Raw genomic sequence first — 22241 nt, 5'->3', positions numbered from 1 at the left:
CACACACACACACACACACACACACACACACACACACACACACACACGCTATCCTTCGTAAGGAAGTTGGTTTGGCTGGTTCGGTTTGGTTGTGACAGGGCCTCCCTGCACATTGGCATCAACGTTCTCAGGTGGGACTCAGCGGGTAGAGGGCCGGCCCAGGACGCACCAGGCCTCTATGTAAACAGGTCTTAGTGGTGATACCTGCCATCCCTCTAATTGGGAGCTAGAGGCAGGAGGGTCATGCGTTCGAGGTCAGTCTGGACCCCATGAACCTCTGTTCTAAAACCAAAACCCAAAAATCAATGAGAAGAAAAAGGACAAGGCTCTGAGGGTAGGCGCTTGCAGCCAAGCCTGACAGGCCCAGTTTGGTCTTCAGGACCCACAAGGTAGAGGGTATGGCTCCCATATGTCTATCCCAACATACCATCTGTGGGCACACACTTAGAATTAAATCTAAATAAAAATGTTAAGGGCTGGAGAGACGGTGAGGGAGGTAGCGCACTGACTGCTCTTGCATAAAACAAGGGTTCGATTCCCAGCACCCACGTGGTGGCTCATGTATAACTCCAACCTTCCCGTGAATCGGACGCCCTCTTCAGGCCTTGCGGGCACAGACAGACACCCACACGGAACTACACGGTGAGGACAGCCTGGTGCAGACGCTCACCTGGAAGACCTCCGCGCTGGTCCTCTCGTGTCTGCGCGCCAGCTCCGCCAGCTGCGCCTGCAGCTGGGCCACGTGCTCGCGCAGGCTGCCCAGCGCACGCTCGTGCTCGTCCGCAGGCACCGAGGCCCCGCGCACGCGCTCCAGCTCCTCGCGGGCGGCGGCGAGGGCGGCCCCGAGTTCCGCGGCCTGAGCCTCGGCGACCGACAGCGCCCGGCGCAGCTCGGCGGCCTCTGCGCCTGCGCGCTCGCCCGTGGCCGTGGCCGTGGCCAGCAGTTCCCGGAGCGCCTCCAGCTCGCGGCTTCGCCCCCGCGCCGCCTCCTCCGCCTCCGCCTCCGCCTCGGCGAACCGGCCCCTTGCGGCCTCCAGTTCGGCCGCGGCCTCCCTTTCCCGCCGGCGCAGCGCCTCCTCCAGGCCGCGGATCCGGGTCTCCAGCTCGGCCTGCAGCGCAGCCGCCGCCGCCCCCGGGGGCAGGACCTCAGCGCAGGGGCTCTCCCTGCCGGTGGCTGCGGCCTCCGTGGCCTCCATCCCAGGGGCCTGCGCGCCCGTGGCCTCCAGTGCCGTGGGCTGGGTGCCAGTGGCGTCCGTCACAGCTCCCTGCGTGCTAGTGGCCTCCACTGCCGTGGCCTGAGCTCCTGTGCTGTCTGCTGCCGCCATGGCCTGCGCTCCTGTAGCCTCGGTGTTGGCCTTCACTGCTGTGGCCTCCATGGTGTTGGCCTCCACTGCTATGGATTCTGTTGCCGTCGCCTGAACTCCCGTGACCTTCACTCCTATGACGTCCGCCACTGTGGCCTGCACTCCCGTGGTCTTCACTTCCGTGGCCTGTGCTCCTGTGGCTTGCACTCCCGTATCCCGCACTTCCTTGGCCTCTGCTCTGGTGGCCTCCATGTTTCTCATCCCTGGTGCTGGGAGCCCTGCTTGTTCCGCATCCTCTCCATCAGTCTTCATTCCTGGATTCTCTTTCCTGCCCGAAGCCTCTGCCGCCACTGGCTCACTTTCAGCATTGTCACCTACAGCTTTCGCATCTTGGGCCTCAGTCACAGTGGCTCTAGTGTCCATGGCCTCGGTTGACACTCCATCTTTCCCTGTGGCCTCTGAACCTGCAGCCTGAGGCTCCGTGGGTGCCACTTCTGAAAGCCCGGCTTCGCTGTTCACGATGCTCACGGAGCCTCCGGCTTGGAGTTCCGTTCCATTTGCAGTGGTATCTGGATACGTGGTGCCATTGACACTGGGTCCATTCTGGACACTGGGTCCATTCTGGATGGTGATACCCTTGTCCTTGCTCTCCGGGTGTGCGATCTCTTCCCCATGAGCCCTGGGCAGCGCCCTCTGCTGCTGCAGCTCATACACGGCCTCTGCGTGCTGCCTCCGGAGCTGCTCAAGCTCTGCCCGAAGGGAGTCGTACAGGACTAGGGGGACGACGTCAGGCTGACTGTCTTCCGCCATCTGTGCCTCGTCCTTCTCAAACTCCTCAAGGATCTGAGAGTGGGGAGGCAGGCAGGCTAGGAGGTGGCCTCCCCGTGTTCCCCGCCCACCCCCAGAGCCCCAGATTCCATTGCCTCAGATTCTCTACCTGGACCTTCTCCAGCAGCTCCTGGTTCTTCCTGGTGAGCTGAGCCACCTGCTCCTGTAGGGAAGCCACTATCTCCTCAGCTGATGGACTCAGATTCTTTGACAGCAGTGCTTCAGCCCCTGACGGAGTTGGGAAGAGCACTGAGTCAGGCTGGGGGCGTACACCATGAGGGCAGAGACAGGAGCCATTCAGCGGGGACCTCCCATTGCCTTGGACAGGTGCAGGAGGGGCACTCACTGCTTGTAGCGCCCTCTTGGCATTACACTTCCCGTCCACCCCTCAGAATCCCAGGTGGGCAGCAGTGAGGGTGTGGGGTTCAGAACTCACCTGGAAAGTCTGGCATCTCGCCCTCCTCATCCTGCAGGGTGGCTACGTCATAGCTGGTGTTTTCTCTCTCATTCTGGGGTTGGGATACAAAGTAGACCTTCAGGTCCTGCCCCTTGGCGTCCCAGTCACCTTCCAAACTGACAGGGGACTGTGAGGTCCATATATCCACACAACACTATTGGAGACTCCCATGGTGGAATGGCTGTATTCAGTGAGCATCCAAAATGGCCTTCCACCTCCTAATGAGCCGGGCGCATGCCTTTAATCCCAGCGCTCAGGGGGGCAGAGGCAGGGGGACCTCTGAGTTCCAGGCCAGCCTGGTCTACAGAGTGAGTCCAGGATAGCCAGGACTACACTGAGATGCCCTGTGGGGCAGGGGGGAGGAGCAGGGGTGGACCGGGGCCTTTGCACGTGCTAGGCAAGGACTTGTGACTGAAGGCCATTCCCAGCATAAGATCAAGGTTCTGGGTTCGTATCCCAGCACCTTCCAAAGTAGACGCTCATCTCTGTGTGTCTGTGTATTTCACATGTGGCCAGGACATTGTGGTTGCACCTTGGCGCCTGGTTGAAGCTCTGGCACCTCAGGGTTGGCCTGGCACGACAGAGACTCCTCCACACTCACCAAGCCCCTCCCACCCATCCTGTCTCCAGCAACCCCTGCCCTGGGTCTTCCCGTTCCTTTCTCTGGCCCAGCCCTATGCAGTGATCCCGCCATTTGTCCCTCCTAGCACGGGCACCACACACTTTGATGATGCCCTGCTCCTGCCCTTCCCAAGTCCTCACACCTCCCCACACCTCTACTGCCACTCCAGGCCCCAGCCCACCCAGCCTCTTGCCCTGCCCACACAGCAGCACCCTCCCCCCGCAGGCCCCTCCGGCTGAGGCTCTCGCTCCCAGGCCCCCCTACCTCCAGCAGGGACAGGCGGCTCTGCAGGCTCTCGACCTCCCGGCCCAGGCTCTCCTTCTCCTCCTGCTTCTCCGCTAGCAGCTGTTGCAGCTCCTGCACCTGCAGAGGTGGTAGATGAGCACCTGAGGACACTGGAGCACTGGAGCCCTGGCATCCGAGTACCCTCCCTCCCAGGCACTGTCTGCCCTCCCCACCTACCTGTCTCTCCAGGCTGTGTACTGAGCTGGCCTCTGCCTCCAGGGGCTGCGGGCAGAAGTGGTTGGGGCTAGACAGGGCTGGCCAGCCATGTGCCATCCAGTGCCTGGCAGCCATTTCTCTGTTCTCCACGTACAACGAGCACCTACTCTGTGCCCCGCTGACTGGGCATTCACGCTATGTGTCAGAGCCCGTTCTGTTCTCTCACTTTCCTCAAGGTGCTTTGGCCCAGTGCCCGCTCCATAGCAGCTCCTGTGCCAGGTCATTCATTCCTTCACTCATTCATGCCTTCACTCCTCACCATGGGCCAGTCATTCATCCAGTGTTATGTGCTCTAAGCTCAGAACCTTCACCTGCCCTCATGGGTGCCCCTTTGAGTGGTGGAGTGCTATGGTGAGAATGAAAGAAGCTGAAAATGAGGGTACAATTTTAAATAAGGTGGGCGGGGGAGGTGGAGGTTGGTAAAAGGCATAGGCTGTGAGGAAGGGAGCCTTGAGGACAGCTGGAGGGACAGCAGTTCTTACTGCAAACAGCGTGGGCAAAGGCCCTGTGCAGGGCGGAGTCTGGATCACTGGAAGGCCAGTGAGGGGGCCAAGTGTCAGAAGCAAAGGGAAGGCAGGAAAGAGGTGGAAGGAAGGACAGGAAGTACGGTATGGGTTCCCAGAGAGTTGCTCCTCCACCCAGGCCACAGGCCCTGCAGCCCCTCACCTCCTTCCTTCTTCGCTCCTTGTGCTGTTCCAGGCCCCTGATCTTCTGCAGGAGCCGGCCTCTCTCTTGCCTGAGGCGCACGATCTCCTCATAAGCATCCTGGTCGTCCTTTGCCCCAGCACATCAGGAGACAGTGCTTTAGGTGAAGTCTCTAGGTGGCACCACCCTCCCCCAGGCTACCCCCATCTCTTACAGGAACAGGCGTGCTGGCCGGCGGCTGGGGTGCCTTCCTCTTCTTGGGGGCCCCTCGCTTCTCATGGCTGGACACTGAGTTCTGGTGTGGGCACAGGGGAAGGTAGGACTCGGGCGCAGACCAGGATCCACACAGGGGTTGCAGTGTAGCCAGCCCCCAGCAGCCTCCGCTGCCCCTGACTTCCTATGCACTGATAGGCCCGTGTCCTCCCCACTCATTGTAGACCCCCCTAGCTCTATCGGCTTCTGGGTCATTTTGTATTCCCTGTGAAGCCTGAGACACAGAAGACCAGGGAGCATGGGAATGGAAAGTGGCCAGGCCAGCCTCTTCCTCAGCCTGAATCAGCCTTCAGCTGCACCATCCCCAGGGTGTAGGATTGCCAGCATTCACGTAACTGCCATGGGAGTGTGCACAGGGCAAGGGACTGTCACACCTTCCAGGTTCCTACCTGAGATGAGGCCTCTCCGGAATCATCCTCTAAAGAGGCTGGGGAGAGAGGGGAAACTGAGTCGGGCACCTAGTTCTGCATTCTCAGTTCCAGGAAGGACCCTGGTCAGCCTGGGGTATTCAGAGGGCTCTTCTGAAGCCTAAGTGCTTTTTTGGTTCATACTGAGAATCTCAGTCTGTATCCCGGGCTAGCCCCAAACCCAGATCTAACTGCTCTAGTTTCCTGGCTGTAGACCACAAAACCCAGCCTCTGATTCGGGGACATTAAGGTAGAAACCTACATAGGTGGAATCCTGGGTAAGAGGGGCCTTGGAACTCTCAGAAACTGAGGGCAATGGAGCTTCCAGATTGGGCTGGGCGTGTGGGTTGCCATCTTTTAGAAAAGGGAGAGTCTCTATATTAAGGGGGCTCCTTGAAAGTGCCCTGAGCAGGGGAACATGAAAATGTTCAGACTTCGTAGACTGGGGTGTCTCAAAACTATCAGTAAGCAAATAAGGGGATGACTAGAAACTGCCTACAAGGAGAACAGGGATAGGCTTGCACACCGCTGGGAGGGGAAGGGCGCCGGGCACACTCCTGTAGAAGCTGCAAGATGACTTTGTCCCCAGTCAGGGCCCCGTAGTGAGTGGCGTCCTGGCCCAGTGCATCAGTGATGCCCAGCTGGGCCCCACCCTGCAGGAGCACCTCGACGGTCTCCGGGCTGGCCCCCTCACACGCCAGCATCAAGGCTGTCCTGTGGAGTAAAGGGTCTGCTGAGGGGCGGAGGCTTGTCACCAGCCCCTGCACCCAGGCTGGGAAGGGAGGAAGAGGGTCACCAGCTCAGCAAGGTCCAGATACTTGCCCCAAGTCACACGGCATATGATGGTCAGGAGGGAAGGTGCTCACCTGCCTTGCAGGTCCTGGTCATTTATGGCAGCCCCCTGCTGTAGGAGGAGGCGGCACAGATCTGTGTGACACATCTGAGCCGCTATGATGAGGGGCGTGGCACCCGACTGGTGGGGAGGATGACATGATATGAGTGATGGCTGCCTAGAGTCTCACCCGCACTTTGCAGATGATGCCTGGAATGCCGCCCGTGGTGAGGACCTACCACAAGAATAACACTGTATCCCCCCCCTGCCCCCAACACGATCCCAGCAGCTCACCCGGTCCCGGGGGTTCATATGTGCCTTAAAGGAACAGAGCAGCTTTGAGCAGGAGAGACAACCACCAGCCGCTAAGGAAGACAAGAGAGAGGAGAGTGGGCCGGAGAGGCAGCTGCTTGCCAGGAACACCACTGCGTTTGTCGCTGAGGCGGAGTCACAGTCTGTAGCCTAGGCTGGCCTGGAACTCACTGTGCAGCATGGCGGCTAATACCGGTCATCCTAGCAGCTGCGAGGCCCAGGTTGGAGGAGGGCTGCACGTTAGGGGCTACAGAGTGAGACCATGCCTCAACCAAAACCTCAGCAATAGTTAGGGCACCAGCTGCTCCTGCAGAGGACCCAGGTTCAATTCCCAGCACCCACATGACATCTCTCAACAGTCTGACTCCAGATCTAGGGGATCCAATGCCCCCTTTCTGGCCCCTGATGGCACCAGGAACTTATGTGGAACAGGCATCCACGCAAATAAAACACACACACATAAAAAAAAATTAAAATATTTTTTGAAAGAATTTAAAACAAAAAACTTAAAAAAAAAAAAAAAAAACAAAACAAAAACCAACTAGCTCAGAAAGATGGTAAAGATGCTTGCTGTAAAGACCTGAGTGCAGTCTCCAGGACCCACCCGGTGGAAGAGAAAGTCAGCTCCCAAGAGTTGTCTTCCGCTTGCCGCTCAAGCGTCATGACATGAATGATGCTTCCCTCACGCTATATGAATAAATGCAATTTAGTTTTCAAGACATCCCTAGAGGGCCTGTGGTACTGACACCACCTGCCCGTGCCACTCCGACCAACGCTCCCAAAGTCAACCCAAGTGTGCTGTCCCCAGGCAGGACATGGGCTCCAGTAAGTGCCTGCGTGGGAAGCCTGGGTCTGGGGGTGTGCTGGAGGGGCTACCCAGGAGATCCTGGACGGAATTAGAATGCTGGGCCCCAGCCTCGTCCACCACAGGCTGTGCTTTGGGGTCCAAGAAATAGGGTTCTTCCACTGGTACATGAGCCTGACTCTATGCAATGGCAAAAGGGCCTGGTTCAGGTGGGGACTGCATTTGAGCTGAGCCCTGGGCTGCACACAGGTCAGAACAAGAAACGTAACTGGAGATAGTGACCCACATCCGTCACCCAGAAACTGAGGCTGACCCAGTAGGACCCCGACTTCAAGGCTAGCCTCGTCTACAGAGAGACTCTTTATCAAAATAAGTAAGGTCAGGGCTGGGAAGATGGCTCAGTCTCTAATCTCTGAGAGTGAGATCCTGAGTTAATTCCCCCAGCCCTCATAAGTCAGGAATGGGGGTGCATCTTTGTGACCCCAGCACCAGGGCGGCATCCAAAGTTTACAAGAGGATCCAAAGTTTACTGGTCAGCCAGCCTAGCTTAAATTGTGAAGACCAGGTTCAGAGAGAGACGCTAGCTCAGAGGGGGGAGGACTGCCTGACAACCCCACCCAGAGAGACACATGGACACACATGCCATAAAAGACTAAGAAAAGCTCAGGACCTGCAGATCAGAGGTAGAGCCCTCCCCTGCACCCCACCCCCGCCCCACCCCGCCCCTCGTTAGAATTCCCCAGTGAGAGGCTGGCGGAGCGCCTTCCTTGAATTTTCGAGGCCCTGGCTGCACCCACCTGCATGATGCAGGGCCGTCCACCCACTGCTGTCCTCAATGTCCACCACGCAGGAAACCTGGGAAGAAGTGACAGGTGACGTCATCTCTGTTTCCTGAGCGGCTGACTCCTCCCGTCCCCCCCTCTCTTGGGCTGTCTCTCTCGTTCTGTTCCTTAAATTGCTATTCTGTTGCCTTTGTTTCTGTGTGTGTGCATGCCCACTTAGGGTACAGCATGTTTCAAAGGTTCCCAAGGAACAAAATCAGAGCTCATCAGGCTTGGGGCAAATGCTTCTACCTCCTGAGACATCTCTCACTGACCCACAGATTCGTAGATTTTAAGATTTATTTTATTTGTGCCTGTGTGTGCATGCCCATGACTAAATCCATGAGTGCAGTGCCTGGGATGAGCAAAAGGGGGCGTCAGTCAGATCTCCTGGAACTGGAGTTATGCCCGGTTGTGAAATGCCATGAGAGTGCTGGGAATTGAATCCCAGTCCTCTGCAAAAGCAGCCAGTGCTCTAACCACTGAGCTGTTTCTTCAGCCCCTTGGGCTCTTTTTCTTCCTTCCTCCATCTTTCTGACCTGAGAACCCAAGTTCCAGCCCTCCAGGTGACCCTGCTCTGATGACAGTAACAAAACGGGGCAGGGCTGAGGGCCAGGAGCAGCTGGGGATTAGGGAGGTAGCTGGAGTTCGTGTGCACAGAAGATGGGTATCAGGACCTCCAGGAGTTGCTTCAGGCACTCAGGGTGCCCATACTTGGCTGCCAGGTGAAGGGCATTGTAACCTAGGGGGGAAGAGAAGGGCAGATGTCCTCCAGCTGTGACCAGCTCGCTCCGCAGCCTGAACTTTCAGACTTGGCTGCTTTTTAAACCATTCTGTTTCCAAAGACCTTTTTACTGCTGTATTTGTTTGCTATCTTTGTTTTTGAGACAGTGTCCCAAGTAGCCCAGACTGGTCTGGAACTCACAGGGATCGACTGGCCTGTCTCTGCCACCCGGATGTTGCAATCAAAGGTTTTATTTTATTTTATTTTATTTTATTTTATTTTATTTTATTTTATTTTTTAGCACAGTCTCATATACCTCAGGTTGGTCTCTAGTTCATAAGTATCTGAGAATCACCTTGAACTCCCAATCCTCCTGCCTCCACACCAGTGCCAGACGACAGGCGTGTGCCAGTGGTATGGAGGACAGACCTCAGGGCTTCCCTCTTATTCGGTGAATGTCCAACCTACAGCGCAGTGTGGACAGCCACACTTGTGGTCCCTGCCCTAGACAGCCCTGCCGCCCACCCAGGGGCGTGTCTGGAAGTACCTGCTCCGTCCGTGCTCATGACGTCGGCACCCTGAGCCAGCATCACCTCCAGGCAGCCCGCCGAACCCCTCATGGCTGCTAAGTGGAATCTGGAGGCAGGAGTCAGGGGTCAGACCCAGAAGTGTCCAAAGCCACCCCAGCCCAGGCTTGGACACTCACGCAGACTTGCCCTCGGGGTCCAGTTTTGTGGGCACCAGCCCCTTGTGGGCGATCAACGAGGCCACTCTGGCGACATCGTTGTTCTCCACAGCCTGAAGCAGGCGCTGGTCGCTTTTGCCCCAGTCTTGGCCCTGCAGCGGCACACCCAGAAGTGCGAGGGACCGAGTGGGCCACTCTCCCCTCCCCACCGAGGAACAGCTGCTCCGGGCTCTCACCCACCCACCCCTGGGCACTTGCCTGACGCCTGCCTCTGGCTGCGGGTTTCGGGATAGGGCACGGGCCACAGGGCGGGCAGGAGCCGAGGTCGGTGGGGCTGAGCCGGAGCTGTGGGGTAGGTGGTCCTGGGCTGGGGGCTTCGAGACGGCGTCTCTGAAACCTGCATCCCCCAGCATGTATCTCCAGGCCCACCACCAGAGCGGCTTCCAAACACCAACCCTCAAACCACCTCCCCTCAGTGTGCCTTAATCCTAAATTGCTTTTGTTCTCAACGGGGTTTCTCTGTCCTGGACTCGCTTTGTAGACCAGGCTGGCCTCGAAGTCACAGAGATCTGCCTGTCTCTGCCTCCCCCAGTGCTGCGGTCACAGGCATGCCTCAGAGCGCCTGGCTCCAGCATTTCTTCTGTGGACCAGGCTAGTTCAAAACTCACAGAGATAGGCCTGCCTCTGCCCCAAAGTGCTGGGATTAAAGGTGAGGTCCTCAATGCCCCAGCTCTGGTTTCGGTTTTAGAGTAACAGTCGGGTGTCATGTAGCCCAGGCTGGCCTCAAATTCCCTGTGAGTCAAGGATCACCTTGAATTCCTGATGCTCCTGCTTTTCCCTCCCCAGGGCTAGGATAAAAGGTGTGGACCGTGGGATGGAAACCAGGGCTGGGTGGCTACTAAACTCTGCCCGCTGGGCCGTCGCAAAGCCGTTCACATGTATTTTACTGTTGTTTAGTTTTTTGAGACAGGGTGTCACTATGTCACTCAAAGATCCCTGCCTCAACCTCCGAATGCTTCTGCAAACCATCCTCCAGTGCCCCCTGAGCCCACGACCTCGCCCCCGCCCTTCACAGCTGCTTTGCCAAAGCTCCATCATGCCCCAGCAGCACGGACAGTTCCCAAGTCACTGTCCGCAGTGTCCTCCAAGCCGGGCATCCCGCAATGCCCTGCAGACCCCAAGTCCGCACAGATTCCCAGGGCGCCGCCCTCCGCGTCCTGCCGGGGGACCCCAGGTGCCCCGCCAGGCCGAGCATCTTCCCAGGAGTAAGGGGAAGGCGCAGAGGGACCCAAACGCCTACCGCGGAGGACGTAGCAGCGCACAGGCACAGCTGCTTCATGGCAAACGGGAGAACGGCGGGGCCAGGACAGGCCGCTCCTACCTCCCCAGGCTCGTGGCCCCGCCCTCATCCTCCAGCACGGGACCCTCCCCCCTCCTCTCAAGGTTCAGCACCTTCTCCACCTCTGACCGCCTCGCCAGGCACAGGCCCCGCCCAGCTCCTCCCCCACCCCACACGCCACACCAGCTCAGGCCCCGCCCACATCCTTTCCATCTTCCAGGCTGCTTCCCCTTTCCCCAAGAATTCCCACCCCTGGTGTGGCCCGCTCTCCCTCATCCCACCTGCAGGCCCCGCCCCCTCTCCTACCGCTCGGTTCCTGTTGGGTGCCAGCCCGCTAGCGCCTCACCTTGCGCTTCTTCCTGGCAGGTGGCCCATTATCTTCCATTCATTCATACATTCACGCCTATCTTTCATTCATTCGTTCACCCATCATTCCACACACTCATTCATACATTTGTTAATGTTTTCATACACCCATTCACTCGTTCATTTCCTCACCACCCATTCACTAACCCATCTTTTCATTGGCAGATGCATTGGCTCACTCATTCCTTCACCCACTTACACATCCTCTCTCACCCATTCACTTCTTCCCTGGCCTACCGGTCCATCCATGACTCCTTCATCCTTGGCTCCCGTCCAGCGGCCCTCGAGACACTTGAACCCCAAGCCTGCCCCGCTGGTATTCACCTATGGGATTGACCTAGACCTCACCCGCCCTCTTCACATGCGCAACGGGTTTCACATAGACTTGCCAGACAGCTCTGGAGACCGAGTGGAGCCTGGGCCAGACGCGCCTCCCTGCACAGGCCCGTTTCTCAGTGAGCATACAACAAAAGCTTCACGTCGCTCAGCAGGCACGCGGAACCGGCCCTGAGCACAGCTCCCAGGCTGGGCCGTGGGAATCAGTGCATGTATCATTAGATCAACTGAAAGAGAGGAACGTGCAGCCCCCATTTCTGCTCCAGGGTCTTTGAGCACTTCTCCCGCCTTGTCTGGAATTAGAGCCCTCCACAAAAGACCCACAGAGGCATCCCTGGCCCACAGCCTGACACCCAGAGGAAGGGCAGGGGAAGTTGGCACCATGTTATTGAGTGATTGCTGAATGCCTTTGGGGACAAGGGAACAGGCAGCAACACAAGAGAGGAGCTGTGGAATGGAAGTTGCCAGAGGGGCAGAACTTGGAGTGAAGTGAGGAGCTTACTCGGTTGCCTTGCACACACACACACCACCTTTTTTCTAAGAGAATACTGAGCACACCTTTAATCCCAGCATTTGAGAGGCAGAGGCAGGAGGATCTCTGAGTTTGAGGCCAGCCTGGTCTACAGAGTGAGTTCCAGGACAGCCAGGGCTACACAACCACCACCTTTAAAAGTATCTGTCATTGCACTGGAGGGATTTTCCTCAAATAAGGTCCAAAGATCAAAGAGGGTGCCCCCATAATTCCCACTGTATGCAAGGGAAACTGAGGCCTAGAGCCCACTGCACCCTTGCAGAAGTCTTGGAGGACAGCATGGGAACTGGGGCCCAAGCTAACATTTGCTGGGCTGCAGCCTGGCATTTGGCCACCACAGGAGGGGACCCCAAGGCCCAGGGCGGCTCCCAGGCAGCCGTGGGTGTTCGCTTTCTTCCCTAGGGGCTGCAGTGACAAAAGCCGGGCTTCATTCTGGCTGCCCAGTGGAAACCGGAGAAGGGCGGGCAGAGGTGGTGCAAGCTGGTGCAGGCTGGGAGGGGAGGTCCAGACCTGCCATCTGCTGCCCAGGCTGGCCCAGTGCCAACACCCCTGCCCCTCCCTACCTTGACACTGCCCCTTCAGTGCCCCACAGAGACAAACACTCGTCTCAAACTAGGTGTCTCTTGCCAGAGGTGGGATGCAAGGTTTTGAAATAATTAAGCTTTTTAAATAGATGGATCTTTTTCGAGACAGTTTTTCTGTATAGCCCTGGCTGTTCTGGAACTCACTCTGTAGCCCAGGCTGGCCTCGAACTCAGAGATCAGCCTGTCTCTGCCTCCGAGTGCTGGGATTAAAGGCGTGCGCCATCACAGCTGGCCTAATTCAGCTTTTCAGAAAATAGGTTTTTACTAATTTAAAATGACAGCAACGCGTGTGCACACACGCACGGAGGCAGAGGGCGGGGGCCATTTTGTGGAGTCATCTTCTCCTTCCACCATATGGGTTCTGAGGACTAAACTCAGGAGAGACGGCTCAGCTGTCAGAGCACTGGCTGCTCCGCAGAGGATCCGGTTTGGTTCCCAGCACCCACATGGCGCCTCACAACCACCTGTGACTCCAACTCCTTAGTGACCCGCCGCCCCTTCTGGCTTCTGGGGGAATTGCACCCGCGTGCACAGACGGACATTCGGGCAACACTGCCCCCACACAAAATAACAAACTATACTTCTAAAACCCTCAGGTCTGCATGATCGGCTGCAAGCACCTTTCCCCGCTGAGCCATCTTGCCAGCCTTTTGCAATGACTTGGTTTCCAACTGACTGTGATAACCAGAGATTCTAAAAAAAAAAAAAAAACTTACCTGAGGCAATGAGGGACCAGGTGGAAAATATTAGGGACCAATCCAGCCTTACTGTGTAGGAAAGCATCTGCTCACTCTCTCTCTCTCAACAAACCCTTCCACCGCCATTCCCCCTGCAGGTCACACCCACTGGCACTCAGCTCCCACAGGAGGCAGGCGTGTCGCTTTCTAGCTGTGTGACTTTGGAGGCTTCCACACCCTCCCTGAGGCTCCCTGCATGTTTCAAATGCTGACGATATAAGTTCATTCCTTGAAGACTCAGTGTGAGTGGGCGGCCAGGGCTCACAGCGCAGAGCACTTAAATTCAGACCAATTAAAATGAAAACGGCTGGAGAGAGTTGGCTGTCTATCAGCGACTCCTTGCCAGGATGTGCAAAGGCCCTGCTTCCACCTGGGGGGGGGGGCGGCAGGGGAGGGAGGGAACGAGGCCACGGTGGCCACTATGACCTGGAGTTGGGGTGGGAGAGCAGAATTGGGCCGTCGGTGGGCCCAAGTGCGAGGTCTGGATTTGGCTCTGAGAAACTGGACCACGAGGCTGGGGCCAAGGAGGTGGGGAGAAGAAGGTAGAGCCTAGAGACAGAGCCGTGGGCCCGCGGGTTCTGAGCCAGAGTCGGGGCTCGAGCAGGAGGTCAGACTGGTGGACTCATGCCCTCCACCAGGCCTGCAGACTCACCTCTGTCTTCTTGAACCGCGCACGGAGGGTCTTCATCACGCCGGCTGGGGCCTCTAGTCCTGGAGCTGAGGAATACGTGGGTGGGTGAGGGATGCCGTGCCTGCGTGGTTAGCCACAACACAGCCTGGGCAGATCGCCTGTCTGCTGTGTATCGTGCAGTTACTCGCCCTCTCTGAGCAACCTGTCCTCAGCTGTAAACAGAGACAATGACTCCTCCGTGGCTGGGCAGCTGTGAGTACTCTCTGCAGCCCCCGGAAGCAGGCTGACGGACAGTAATGCTCACGCATCACCACAACCACCAGCAGCTCATACTACTCTGCTGCCTGGTATTTGTGCAATGCCATGAACTAACACACACACACACTTCTCTGTGTAACTCCTGTTCATAGAAGCCCACGGGCTGACCAGTGCTGTCTGTCTCTCCCAGATGGAACCAACTCTACCTTCCAAAATGGAGCATCCTGCGCTCTCCCTGTCTGGGTCTCTTCCTCTACCTCTAACCTGGCTTCTCAGGTAATGGCGCTGCAGGGGAGGGGACACTGCACAGTCAGTCCTTGCAGGAAAGTCCAGTCCCAACTGTCACGGCTCTTGGTAAGCGAGAGCCGTCTATTCCGGGCAGATCCTCCCACCCCACCCCACCCACCCATCATCCACCCATCATCCACCCATCATCCATCCACCCATCCATCCATCCACCCACCCATCCTCCCACAACACCCCCACCCATCCACCCATCCATCCATCCACCCACCCATCCTCCCACAACACCCCCACCCATCCATCCACCCACCCACCCACCCACCCATCCATCCACCCACCCACCCATCCATCCATCCACCCACCCACCCATCCATCCATCCACCCACCCACCCATCTACCCACCCATCCATCCACCCACCCACCCACCCATCCACCCTACCATCCATCCACTCACCCACCCATCCATCCACCCTACCATCCATCCGTCCATCCATCCACCCATCCACCCATCCATCCATGCATCCATCCATCTGTTCTTCCACCCATCCACCCACTGATCCTGCCTCCTCTACTAATCAGTGTGACGGTTCATTGTCACCCCACACTGTAAAGTTCAATCACACCCAAGGGTGGGGAACAGGACACCCAATAGAGTCGTCTACATGTTTCCAGTCGGGAGGGAATGTGTCATGGCGTTGAAGAAAGCCTGTGAATTAGGGTCTCCCTCCTGGAAGAGGTGACCGCAGCCCAGGTCCAGTGGCCTGTGGGTTCACACAGTGGTTCAAGGAGGAGACTGCACACTGCGCCAGGGCCGCGACTGGCGGGTGGGGTGTGTGTACCTGTCACGAGCGTGCAGGTGGATGTGTTCGGAGTGTCGCAGGTAGCACCCCACGGCACAACACCAGGACCCAGGCCTCCCCTTCCTCGGGACCCAGGGCAAGGTCTGCCTTGGCCTCCCTCACCCTCATGCCCCTACCTCAGGGCACTCCAGGCTGGAACCCAGAGTCCACCGCAGCCTCTCTGGTTACCCGCTCCAGCTGCAAGCTGCCAGCAGTAGAGTCGGGGTGACACCCGATCAGGTTGGGGGGGAGGGTGGAGCGTCTGTCCCGGGGGACGGGATGAGCAGGGGAGGAGACAGCTGCTGTTGGCCAGCGTGCTCAGGTGGGCACGGCCTCTCCCATTGGTCTGTGCGCTCCTGCGTCCTGGAAGCCTTTCTGGGGGTCCCCACAGGGCGGTCAGGAGGCTCCTGTAGTCACGTAGTGCCCTTCACCCGGGGCCCTACGCACCATCACCATGACCTAGTGCTGTATCTGTGACCACCAACAGGCACAGGGGTCAGGAGGGTGCCTCCCAGTCTTTAGATGGCTACAGATTTGTGCGCCCTCGGTCTCCCCTCTTCATCTCTTTCCCTGTAAGTCTGGGCACCTCTGTGTGGCTCGGTTCTGGGGATCTGACCCCCAGGATGCTGTGTGCCATCGCAGGAAGCGCACCGCAGAAACTAAACGGGAAATGTTAGCAGGAGTCCAGGGATCACCCCTCATTTTAGCCTAAGGCGCAGAGTCCCACGGCAGAGCCCCAAAGCCTAGGGTCTCATGTCGCCTAGAGTGGCTTCGAACTTGCTGTCCCTCCCACCAGCACGCGGGCGGGACTCTGCCCACGGATTTCAGCCCTAGGGGGATTTGCTTTGGCTTGGTTTCAGAGTTTTGTTGCCGATTTTGTTTCTGTTTTTGAAACAGGGTCTCACTACACAGCAGTGGTGGGAGCGGGGACTCCCAATCCACCTGCCTCAGCCCCATCAACTTCCCGGCCCTGGTCCCCTACAGCCCGCGCCCAGGCCTGAGAAAAGCACAGCAGTCAGCGAGGCGCATGCGTCCTAGGGAGGACGCTTCTTTCCCCAGCCTACATCCCACCCCGGCTCGGAACTAGAGAGGGCGGCGCCTCTTTCCCTGCCCCACTTCCGGCGGAAAGCGGCCTCAACAAGGGAAACTTTATTGTTCCCGTGCGGCGGCGCTTGCGACGATGTCGGTGAATTATGCAGCGGGGCTGTCGCCGTACGCGGATAAGGGCAAGTGCGGGCTGCCCGAGGTGAGGGCCGGGGGGTCCGCGTCTCCGGAAGACCCTAGGCGGGCAGCGGCCGGGCAGAGCGGGGCATTGTGGGAACAGCAAGAAGCGCAGAGTCTAGACAACGAGAGGGACTTCCCCGGAAGGAGGGGGCGGGAAGTGACGCCCCCTGCTTGTCCCGGGTGACACAGAGAGACCTGGGACAGGGAAGGAGTGAGGGGACAAGACCCAAACGCCAGGCCGGGCAGTGGGCACTGTAATACAATGAGGGTGGTGGGGAAGCGACCAAGTGGGCTTGTCAGGGAGAACTTGGAGCTGTGGGAAGGGCAGAATTCTGCGGGACCGGAATTCCGCACCCGCTTCTGGGGGGCATCCCTGTACCCCACCTCTGGCTCTCCTCGCTGAGGCTGGGTCAGAGGGACTCCGAGGGTGGGACTATCAGTCTTTATTGTTTCTGAGACGGGGATGTGTCCGGAGGGTCTCTTTGTAGCTCAGGCCGGCCTCGAACACACAGAGATCCTCATGCCTCTGCCTCCTGAGTGCAGGTATTAAAGGCCTGTGCCACCGTGCCCTGCTAAGAGCCTGTAGACAAATGAGGCCGCATCTTGATGTAAGGGAGAGAGACAGGAGTTATCTAAAGTCAGGGGTCAGGGATGACGTCACTGGGGTCATGTGAACCACCACCTGATGGAGGCCAAGGAGAGCGGTGCCTTCTGGAACAGCAGGCTGGGAAGCAGGCTCAGCACGTGCTGAGGCCCTGGGGTAGGACAGAGCCACGGGCCTTTTCGGCTGGAACTGAGGGATGTTGGGGGGTATGGGGCGACAGAGCGTTGACCCCTGCCACTTGGGAGGCACATGTTGACCGCTCCTGCCCTCTAATCCCCCAGATCTTCGACCCCCCAGAGGAGCTGGAGCGCAAAGTGTGGGAGCTGGCTCGGCTGATGTGGCAGTCCTCCAGCGTGGTCTTCCACACAGGCGCCGGCATCAGCACCGCCTCTGGCATCCCCGACTTCAGGTCGGTGAACAAGGAGGGGAAACTGAGGCAGGGCTCTTGCTGATACCTCTGGGGACTAAGGTGAGGTGGGAGAGGGACCTTTCCGTTTTCCTATGCCTCTGGAAGGCCCAGCAGAAACTCCACTTGCCTAATAGCTGCAAGGGATCCTGGAAAATGTACTCTTCGTGTGGCTCAGGCCAGCCCCTGGGTTTTGTAGGGACGGAGTGGCTTTGTTGTCCATAACCTTCTGTGGCTCCCTATGACCACTGCAGAGCATCCTGGGATACCAAAGCCAGTCCAGACTGGTCCTCAGCCGCAGCTCCCTGAGCTCCCTGCCTTTGTTTACCTCCAGGCCCTGAGCCTCTCAGCCTCCTTCATGAAGACTTCCTCCTCTTTCCATAGAGCCCTTTCCTACCTGGCTGCCAGTGTCTCCCCCACAGATTCCATAACTGACGATCAAGCAGAGCTGTGGGCCGCTGGGACCCCAACATCACCCAGCCTGGGCTGTCGTCAGCACTAATGGGGAGAGTCCGGAAAATCAATTTTTAACCTCTGTGCCCTTTTCTCTTCCTCCATCTGCTCGCTGTCCTCAGGGGTCCCCATGGCGTGTGGACCATGGAGGAGCGTGGCCTGGCGCCCAAGTTTGACACCACCTTCGAGAGTGCGCGGCCCTCGAAGACCCACATGGCCCTGGTGCAGCTGGAACGCGTGGGCTTCCTCAGCTTCCTGGTCAGCCAGAACGTGGATGGGCTGCACGTGCGCTCTGGCTTCCCCAGGTCAGACGGGGGCGGACCGAGGAGTGTGGCGCTGTTGCCTCCCCCTCGAGGAACAGGGTGCCTGAACTCACAAGCACTGGAAAGAGTTGGGAAGGCCAGAGCCCAGAGCAGGGCAGCACTTGGTCAGCTGGGGGGTTCTAGGCAGAGATCCATCTTCCCAGCCACACCCCAGCCCCTCACTGGGGGCTTCTAGGCAGGTGCTCTAAGGCCAAAAGATTTTTTGAGGGGATGGGGTTTCCAGACAGGGTTTCTCTGTGTAGCCCTGGCTGTCCCTGGAACTCACTCTGTAGACCAGCCTGACCTCAAACTCACAGAGAGCCGCCTGCCACTGCGTCCCAAGTGCCCAGCTGGCCAACAGGTTTTTGTGGTGGGGAGCAGGTGTTTGTGGGTTGGGGAAGATAGGATCAGCTGTGCCTGCAGCTGTTCCTCTGGCTGGGACAGGCTGGGGCAGCCTCCCCTGAGGTGAGGCTCCAGGATGGAGAAGCCCTTGGACCTTGTGGGTGAGCAGCCTAGGAAGGCTTTCTGGAGGAGGAGACTGAGCAGCTGGGCCAAGCCTCCGGATGTAGGGTCCTCACTCACGTCCTCTTGAGCAGGGACAAGCTGGCGGAGCTTCATGGAAACATGTTTGTAGAGGAGTGTCCCAAGTGTAAGACGTGAGTGTCGAATATCGAGGTTGGGGGGCGGGGCTTTGCCCAGCTTTCCCAGGGTGGGCACCCCTCCCCATCCTCATCCGAGCCAGCTCAGGGAAGGCCAGATGTCCCGGTATCCCGGGACAGGCAAATAAAAACAGAGCAACAAGGGTTGGTAGGCCAGCAGGCAAACCCTTCCTCCGCAGCCCCCCAAGCGAGGAGCTACTAAATGGGGAGACGCAAGTCATGCCCTTGGAAATGAGGGGTTCTCCTAGCCCTGCCCCTGCTGTGGCTCCCTGTTACGTGACAACGTGCTGTGCACAGCAGAGCCTCAGGGTGTTAGGCAAGAGCTAAGGCCCCTGAGCTTTGTTCTGGGGCAGGTCTCCCAGAACCTGTGCTTAGCTCCCGGGTCCCCACGTCAACCTCACTGTGCGGGGTAACAGGCCTGCCCCACCGTGCCCTCCTTGTTACAAGGTTCTGGTGACTGAACTCAGAGCCCACACTAGCATGCCCAGCACTCTGTCTGTCTGTCCCTCGGCTGTTTGGCTTGCTCTGGGGTTCGGGGGTTGAGCCTGGTTAGGTTACACCACGCCAGTGCCTCGAGAGACATTAGAAGCCCACACTCTTCCTCCTGTACAGGCAGTACGTGAGGGACACAGTTGTGGGCACCATGGGCCTCAAGGCCACAGGCCGGCTCTGCACCGTGGCCAAGGCGAGGGGCCTTCGGGCCTGTAGGTGAGTGACTCTCCTCACAGCCTACACCGGTCGGGAGGTGAGGGCCCCCTGACTAACTTCCCTGACCTTCCACAGGGGGGAGCTGAGGGACACCATTCTGGACTGGGAGGACTCACTGCCCGACCGCGACCTGACGCTCGCTGACGAGGCCAGCAGGTGGGACTGGGTGGGGACCGGGACGGCTGCATAGACTTCACAGGAGGTCCGGACTCGGGGTGCCCCCCATCACCCACCTCCGTGGGCGGGATGGGTTCAGAGGAAACCCTGAGACACAGGGCGGTGGGAAGGTTTGTTTGCGTTCCTGTTTTCGGGGGTTTTGTGCTAGTGGGGAGAGTACTGAGCTGAGCCTCCTGTGCACTAAGCGAGTCCTCTGCACGGCGCCAGCGCCTTGTTGGGTTCCGGTGGTTCTAGGCGAGGCTCCACCCTGACCATGCCCCAGCCCTCGCTGGGGAATTCTGGGCGGGGCTCCACCCCGGCCACGCCCCAGCCCGCAGTGGGGGGGTTCTGGGCGGGGCTCCACCCTGGCCACGCCTCAGCTTTGAACCCTCCAAGCGGCCGGCCGGACCCTTTGCCTTTCTTTTTTGAGATGTCTCAGTGTGGAGGGGGTGGGGGCGTAAGCTCACTAGAGATCTACCTGCCTTTGCCTCCCGAGCGCTTCTAGACCTGACTGAAAGCGTGGAACTGCTGAACCTCCTGCCTCGGCCTATGGAATACCCAGGACAACAGGCCTGTGCCACCCAGCCTGGTTGCCATTATTTTTTAAAACACTGGATAGTGGTTCAGAGTGGACACGAAGACTGAATCTCGGCTCCCAGATACTTCCGATCCCTGCTGGGTGCGCCGAGGGCTGGAGCCTGAGGTGGGCCTGAGCCCGCTTTCTGCTTCCCGCTGCAGGGCCGCAGACCTGTCCGTCACCCTGGGCACCTCGCTGCAGATCCGCCCCAGCGGGAACCTGCCCCTCGCCACCAAGCGCCGCGGGGGCCGTCTGGTCATTGTCAACCTGCAGCCCACGAAACACGTAGGTGCCAGCGCCCCGCCCCGCGCCCCTGCACCTCCTGCAGTGTCCCCCGCCCGGCAGGCCTGACCGGCCTTCACTCCACGCAGGACCGCCAGGCCGACCTGCGCATCCACGGCTACGTGGACGAGGTGATGAGCAGGCTCATGAAACACCTGGGGCTAGAGATCCCCGCCTGGAGCGGGCCCTGCGTGCTGCACAAAGCCCTGCCGCCCCTGCCGCGCCCGGCGGCGCCCGAGCCCCCCGCACACCTCAACGGCTCCTACAAGCCCGACCCCGACAGCCCCGGACCCCACAAGCCGCCCAAAAGAGTGAAGACGGAGGTCGCCCCCAGCTGACCCGGGCGTGGGGGCGGGAGGTGCGTGGATGATCACACGTGTAGACGGTTTTAAGTTTATAACCTGGGGACCTGGGCCCCGGGCTTGCACGGGCCATGCCCCGGCCTTTTTCAGATTTTTCTTTGAGACCAGGGCTCCCGAGGTTGCTCCGGCTGGCCTCAAACTCACGACTGTAGCCCAGGCTAGTCTAGAGCCGTGCCTGCCTCAGCCTCCACAGCAGACGGGACGGCAGGTGGCACCACCATGTCCTGCACAACGCCTTCCTTCCCAGTCTCACTGTGCCCATGTCCAGGTTTCTCGGGGCACGGGGAGTCCCACACTTGGAAGAGGCCGTGTCCCAGGATCCACGTGCCTCTCCATGAGCCACACCCCGCTGTGACTCAGGATGTGCCGGGAGCGGCAGCCACACACTCCGCACCCCCCTTTTCTCCCCTCCCACCCGCCCCTCACCCTGACCCCACCTGGACACAGAGCCGCCAGGGACCCATCTATGCATAGAGAGACAAGGGCCCTGGGTTTCTGAGAGCACCCTTGCAATAAATAGAGAATTCCTTCCATTTCTTTTCAGTTTTGTTACATTTAGTTACTTCATTTGTGCATGCGTGTGTTCGCGGCATAGGGTCATGTGTGGAGCTCAGTGGACACTTTGAAGGGGTCAGTTCTCTTCTACCGTATGGCTCCTGGGAATGGAGCTTAGGGCATCAGGCGTGGCCACACCTGACCAGCTGAGTGCTCTCGCAGCCCCACCTGAAAGCGTTAGGCTGCGCACCCGGCCCCCACACGGAGTTCTGGAGGACCTGAGCGCTCAGTCTTTGGGGCAGGACCCGGAGAAATGGCCAGGTGCTGGGGATGGGAGCTCTTAGTTGAGATATCCGCTGACCGCTAGTGAGGTGGGACCGGGCGCGCGCCCAATCAGGAGCACCGACATCGGCTCTGTCCAGTCAGCGCAGAGCACAGAATCATGATTCTGCCCCGAGAGTGGCAGTGGGCGCCACTCACTCCCCACCCCCACTTTCCCACTTGTAGTGGCAGCTGTATGGTGCAGAGACGCCTCAGAGATCTTGTTCACTATGAAGGCATCTTCATAATCAGTCCAAATCCTCACCTGGACCGGAAAGTCCCCTCCGCAGTCCTGAGAGACAGTGTGAACCCAGCAAAGTCTGCATGCAGCTGTTATCTTTCACGGCACACCCTGGACACAGCCATCGGTGCCAGGGCAGAGGTCAGGTTTGCAGGTCATGCTTCCTGGGCCTCTGGGTCCTCTCCCGGAAGCTCGGGCCCCACCAGGTGCCCAACCCTGTTTCCACATCTCCCGCTGCCGCCCAGCGGGAAATTCGCTGTTCTTCCTTGGGAAAAGCTGGGCAGGCCAGGCTGAATCCGGGTCAAACGTTCTGCTTCCCTCTGGAACAGCTAGACCCGCAGAGGGAGGGCCGCGAGCCGGACTCCCAATCT

At 58.9% G+C, this 22241-nt stretch overlaps 2 protein-coding genes across 10 annotated transcripts in view; one reads left to right on the top strand and one right to left on the bottom strand.

Annotated features, from left to right (window-relative positions):
- The window catches only part of LOC129677045 (ankyrin repeat domain-containing protein 24-like), an 18108-nt gene extending 2862 nt beyond the window's left edge, over positions 1 to 15246 (bottom strand). For 3 of the 7 annotated variants that reach the window (XM_055607610.1, XM_055607612.1, XM_055607614.1), the window contains exons 1-17: positions 10516 to 10668; positions 9474 to 9560; positions 9237 to 9367; positions 9078 to 9166; positions 8484 to 8548; positions 7783 to 7840; positions 6163 to 6233; positions 5903 to 6009; positions 5563 to 5750; positions 5019 to 5056; positions 4571 to 4651; positions 4378 to 4485; positions 3673 to 3717; positions 3475 to 3573; positions 2568 to 2640; positions 2241 to 2359; positions 671 to 2146 (exon numbers count right to left, since the gene is read on the bottom strand). In XM_055607610.1, coding sequence (XP_055463585.1) covers positions 671 to 2146; positions 2241 to 2359; positions 2568 to 2640; positions 3475 to 3573; positions 3673 to 3717; positions 4378 to 4485; positions 4571 to 4651; positions 5019 to 5056; positions 5563 to 5750; positions 5903 to 6009; positions 6163 to 6233; positions 7783 to 7840; positions 8484 to 8548; positions 9078 to 9166; positions 9237 to 9367; positions 9474 to 9560; positions 10516 to 10554 — 2874 coding nt within the window. In that variant the 5' untranslated portion in view covers positions 10555 to 10668. Of the gene's footprint in view, positions 1 to 670; positions 2147 to 2240; positions 2360 to 2567; positions 2641 to 3474; positions 3574 to 3672; positions 3718 to 4377; positions 4486 to 4570; positions 4652 to 5018; positions 5057 to 5562; positions 5751 to 5902; positions 6010 to 6162; positions 6234 to 7782; positions 7841 to 8483; positions 8549 to 9077; positions 9167 to 9236; positions 9368 to 9473; positions 9561 to 10515; positions 10669 to 13761; positions 13827 to 15217 lie in introns of those variants that run through there. The other 4 variants (XM_055607611.1, XM_055607613.1, XM_055607615.1 and 1 more) reach the window with 4 other exon arrangements.
- A 969-nt stretch (positions 15247 to 16215) lies between these two features.
- On the top strand, positions 16216 to 21332 carry Sirt6 (sirtuin 6). Of its 3 annotated transcripts, none has more exons than XM_055607608.1 (8): positions 16216 to 16306; positions 17190 to 17317; positions 17890 to 18072; positions 18666 to 18725; positions 19341 to 19436; positions 19512 to 19592; positions 20331 to 20454; positions 20541 to 21332. In XM_055607608.1, exons 1-8 carry the CDS (start codon positions 16274 to 16276, stop codon positions 20787 to 20789), a joined length of 954 nt encoding a protein of 317 aa, XP_055463583.1. In that variant the 5' UTR covers positions 16216 to 16273; the 3' UTR covers positions 20790 to 21332. The 3 variants fall into 3 exon arrangements, with proteins under 3 accessions (XP_055463583.1, XP_055463582.1, XP_055463584.1); XM_055607607.1 differs by having other exon boundaries at positions 16216 to 16326; XM_055607609.1 differs by lacking the exon at positions 16216 to 16306 and adding an exon at positions 16482 to 17064.
- The last annotated feature ends 909 nt before the right edge of the window (positions 21333 to 22241 follow it).

This window comes from Psammomys obesus, unplaced genomic scaffold, assembly GCF_907164565.1.
Source record: "Psammomys obesus unplaced genomic scaffold, mPsaObe1.curated_primary_1811, whole genome shotgun sequence".
Lineage (NCBI taxonomy): Eukaryota > Metazoa > Chordata > Mammalia > Rodentia > Muridae > Psammomys > Psammomys obesus.
The sequence above is the reverse complement of the archived record's forward strand: the minus strand, read 5'-3'. Positions and strand labels throughout refer to the sequence as shown.

Bases quoted from the DNA above. Each gene is read 5' to 3' on its own strand.
- Sirt6 (XM_055607607.1), top strand. From the start codon at position 16,261: ATGTCGGTGAATTATGCAGCGGGGCTGTCGCCGTACGCGGATAAGGGC. The intron at 16,327-17,189 runs GTGAGGGCCGGG...CTAATCCCCCAG, and splicing joins GCAAGTGCGGGCTGCCCGAG to ATCTTCGACCCCCCAGAGGA. The intron at 19,593-20,330 runs GTGGGACTGGGT...TTCCCGCTGCAG, and splicing joins CTCGCTGACGAGGCCAGCAG to GGCCGCAGACCTGTCCGTCA.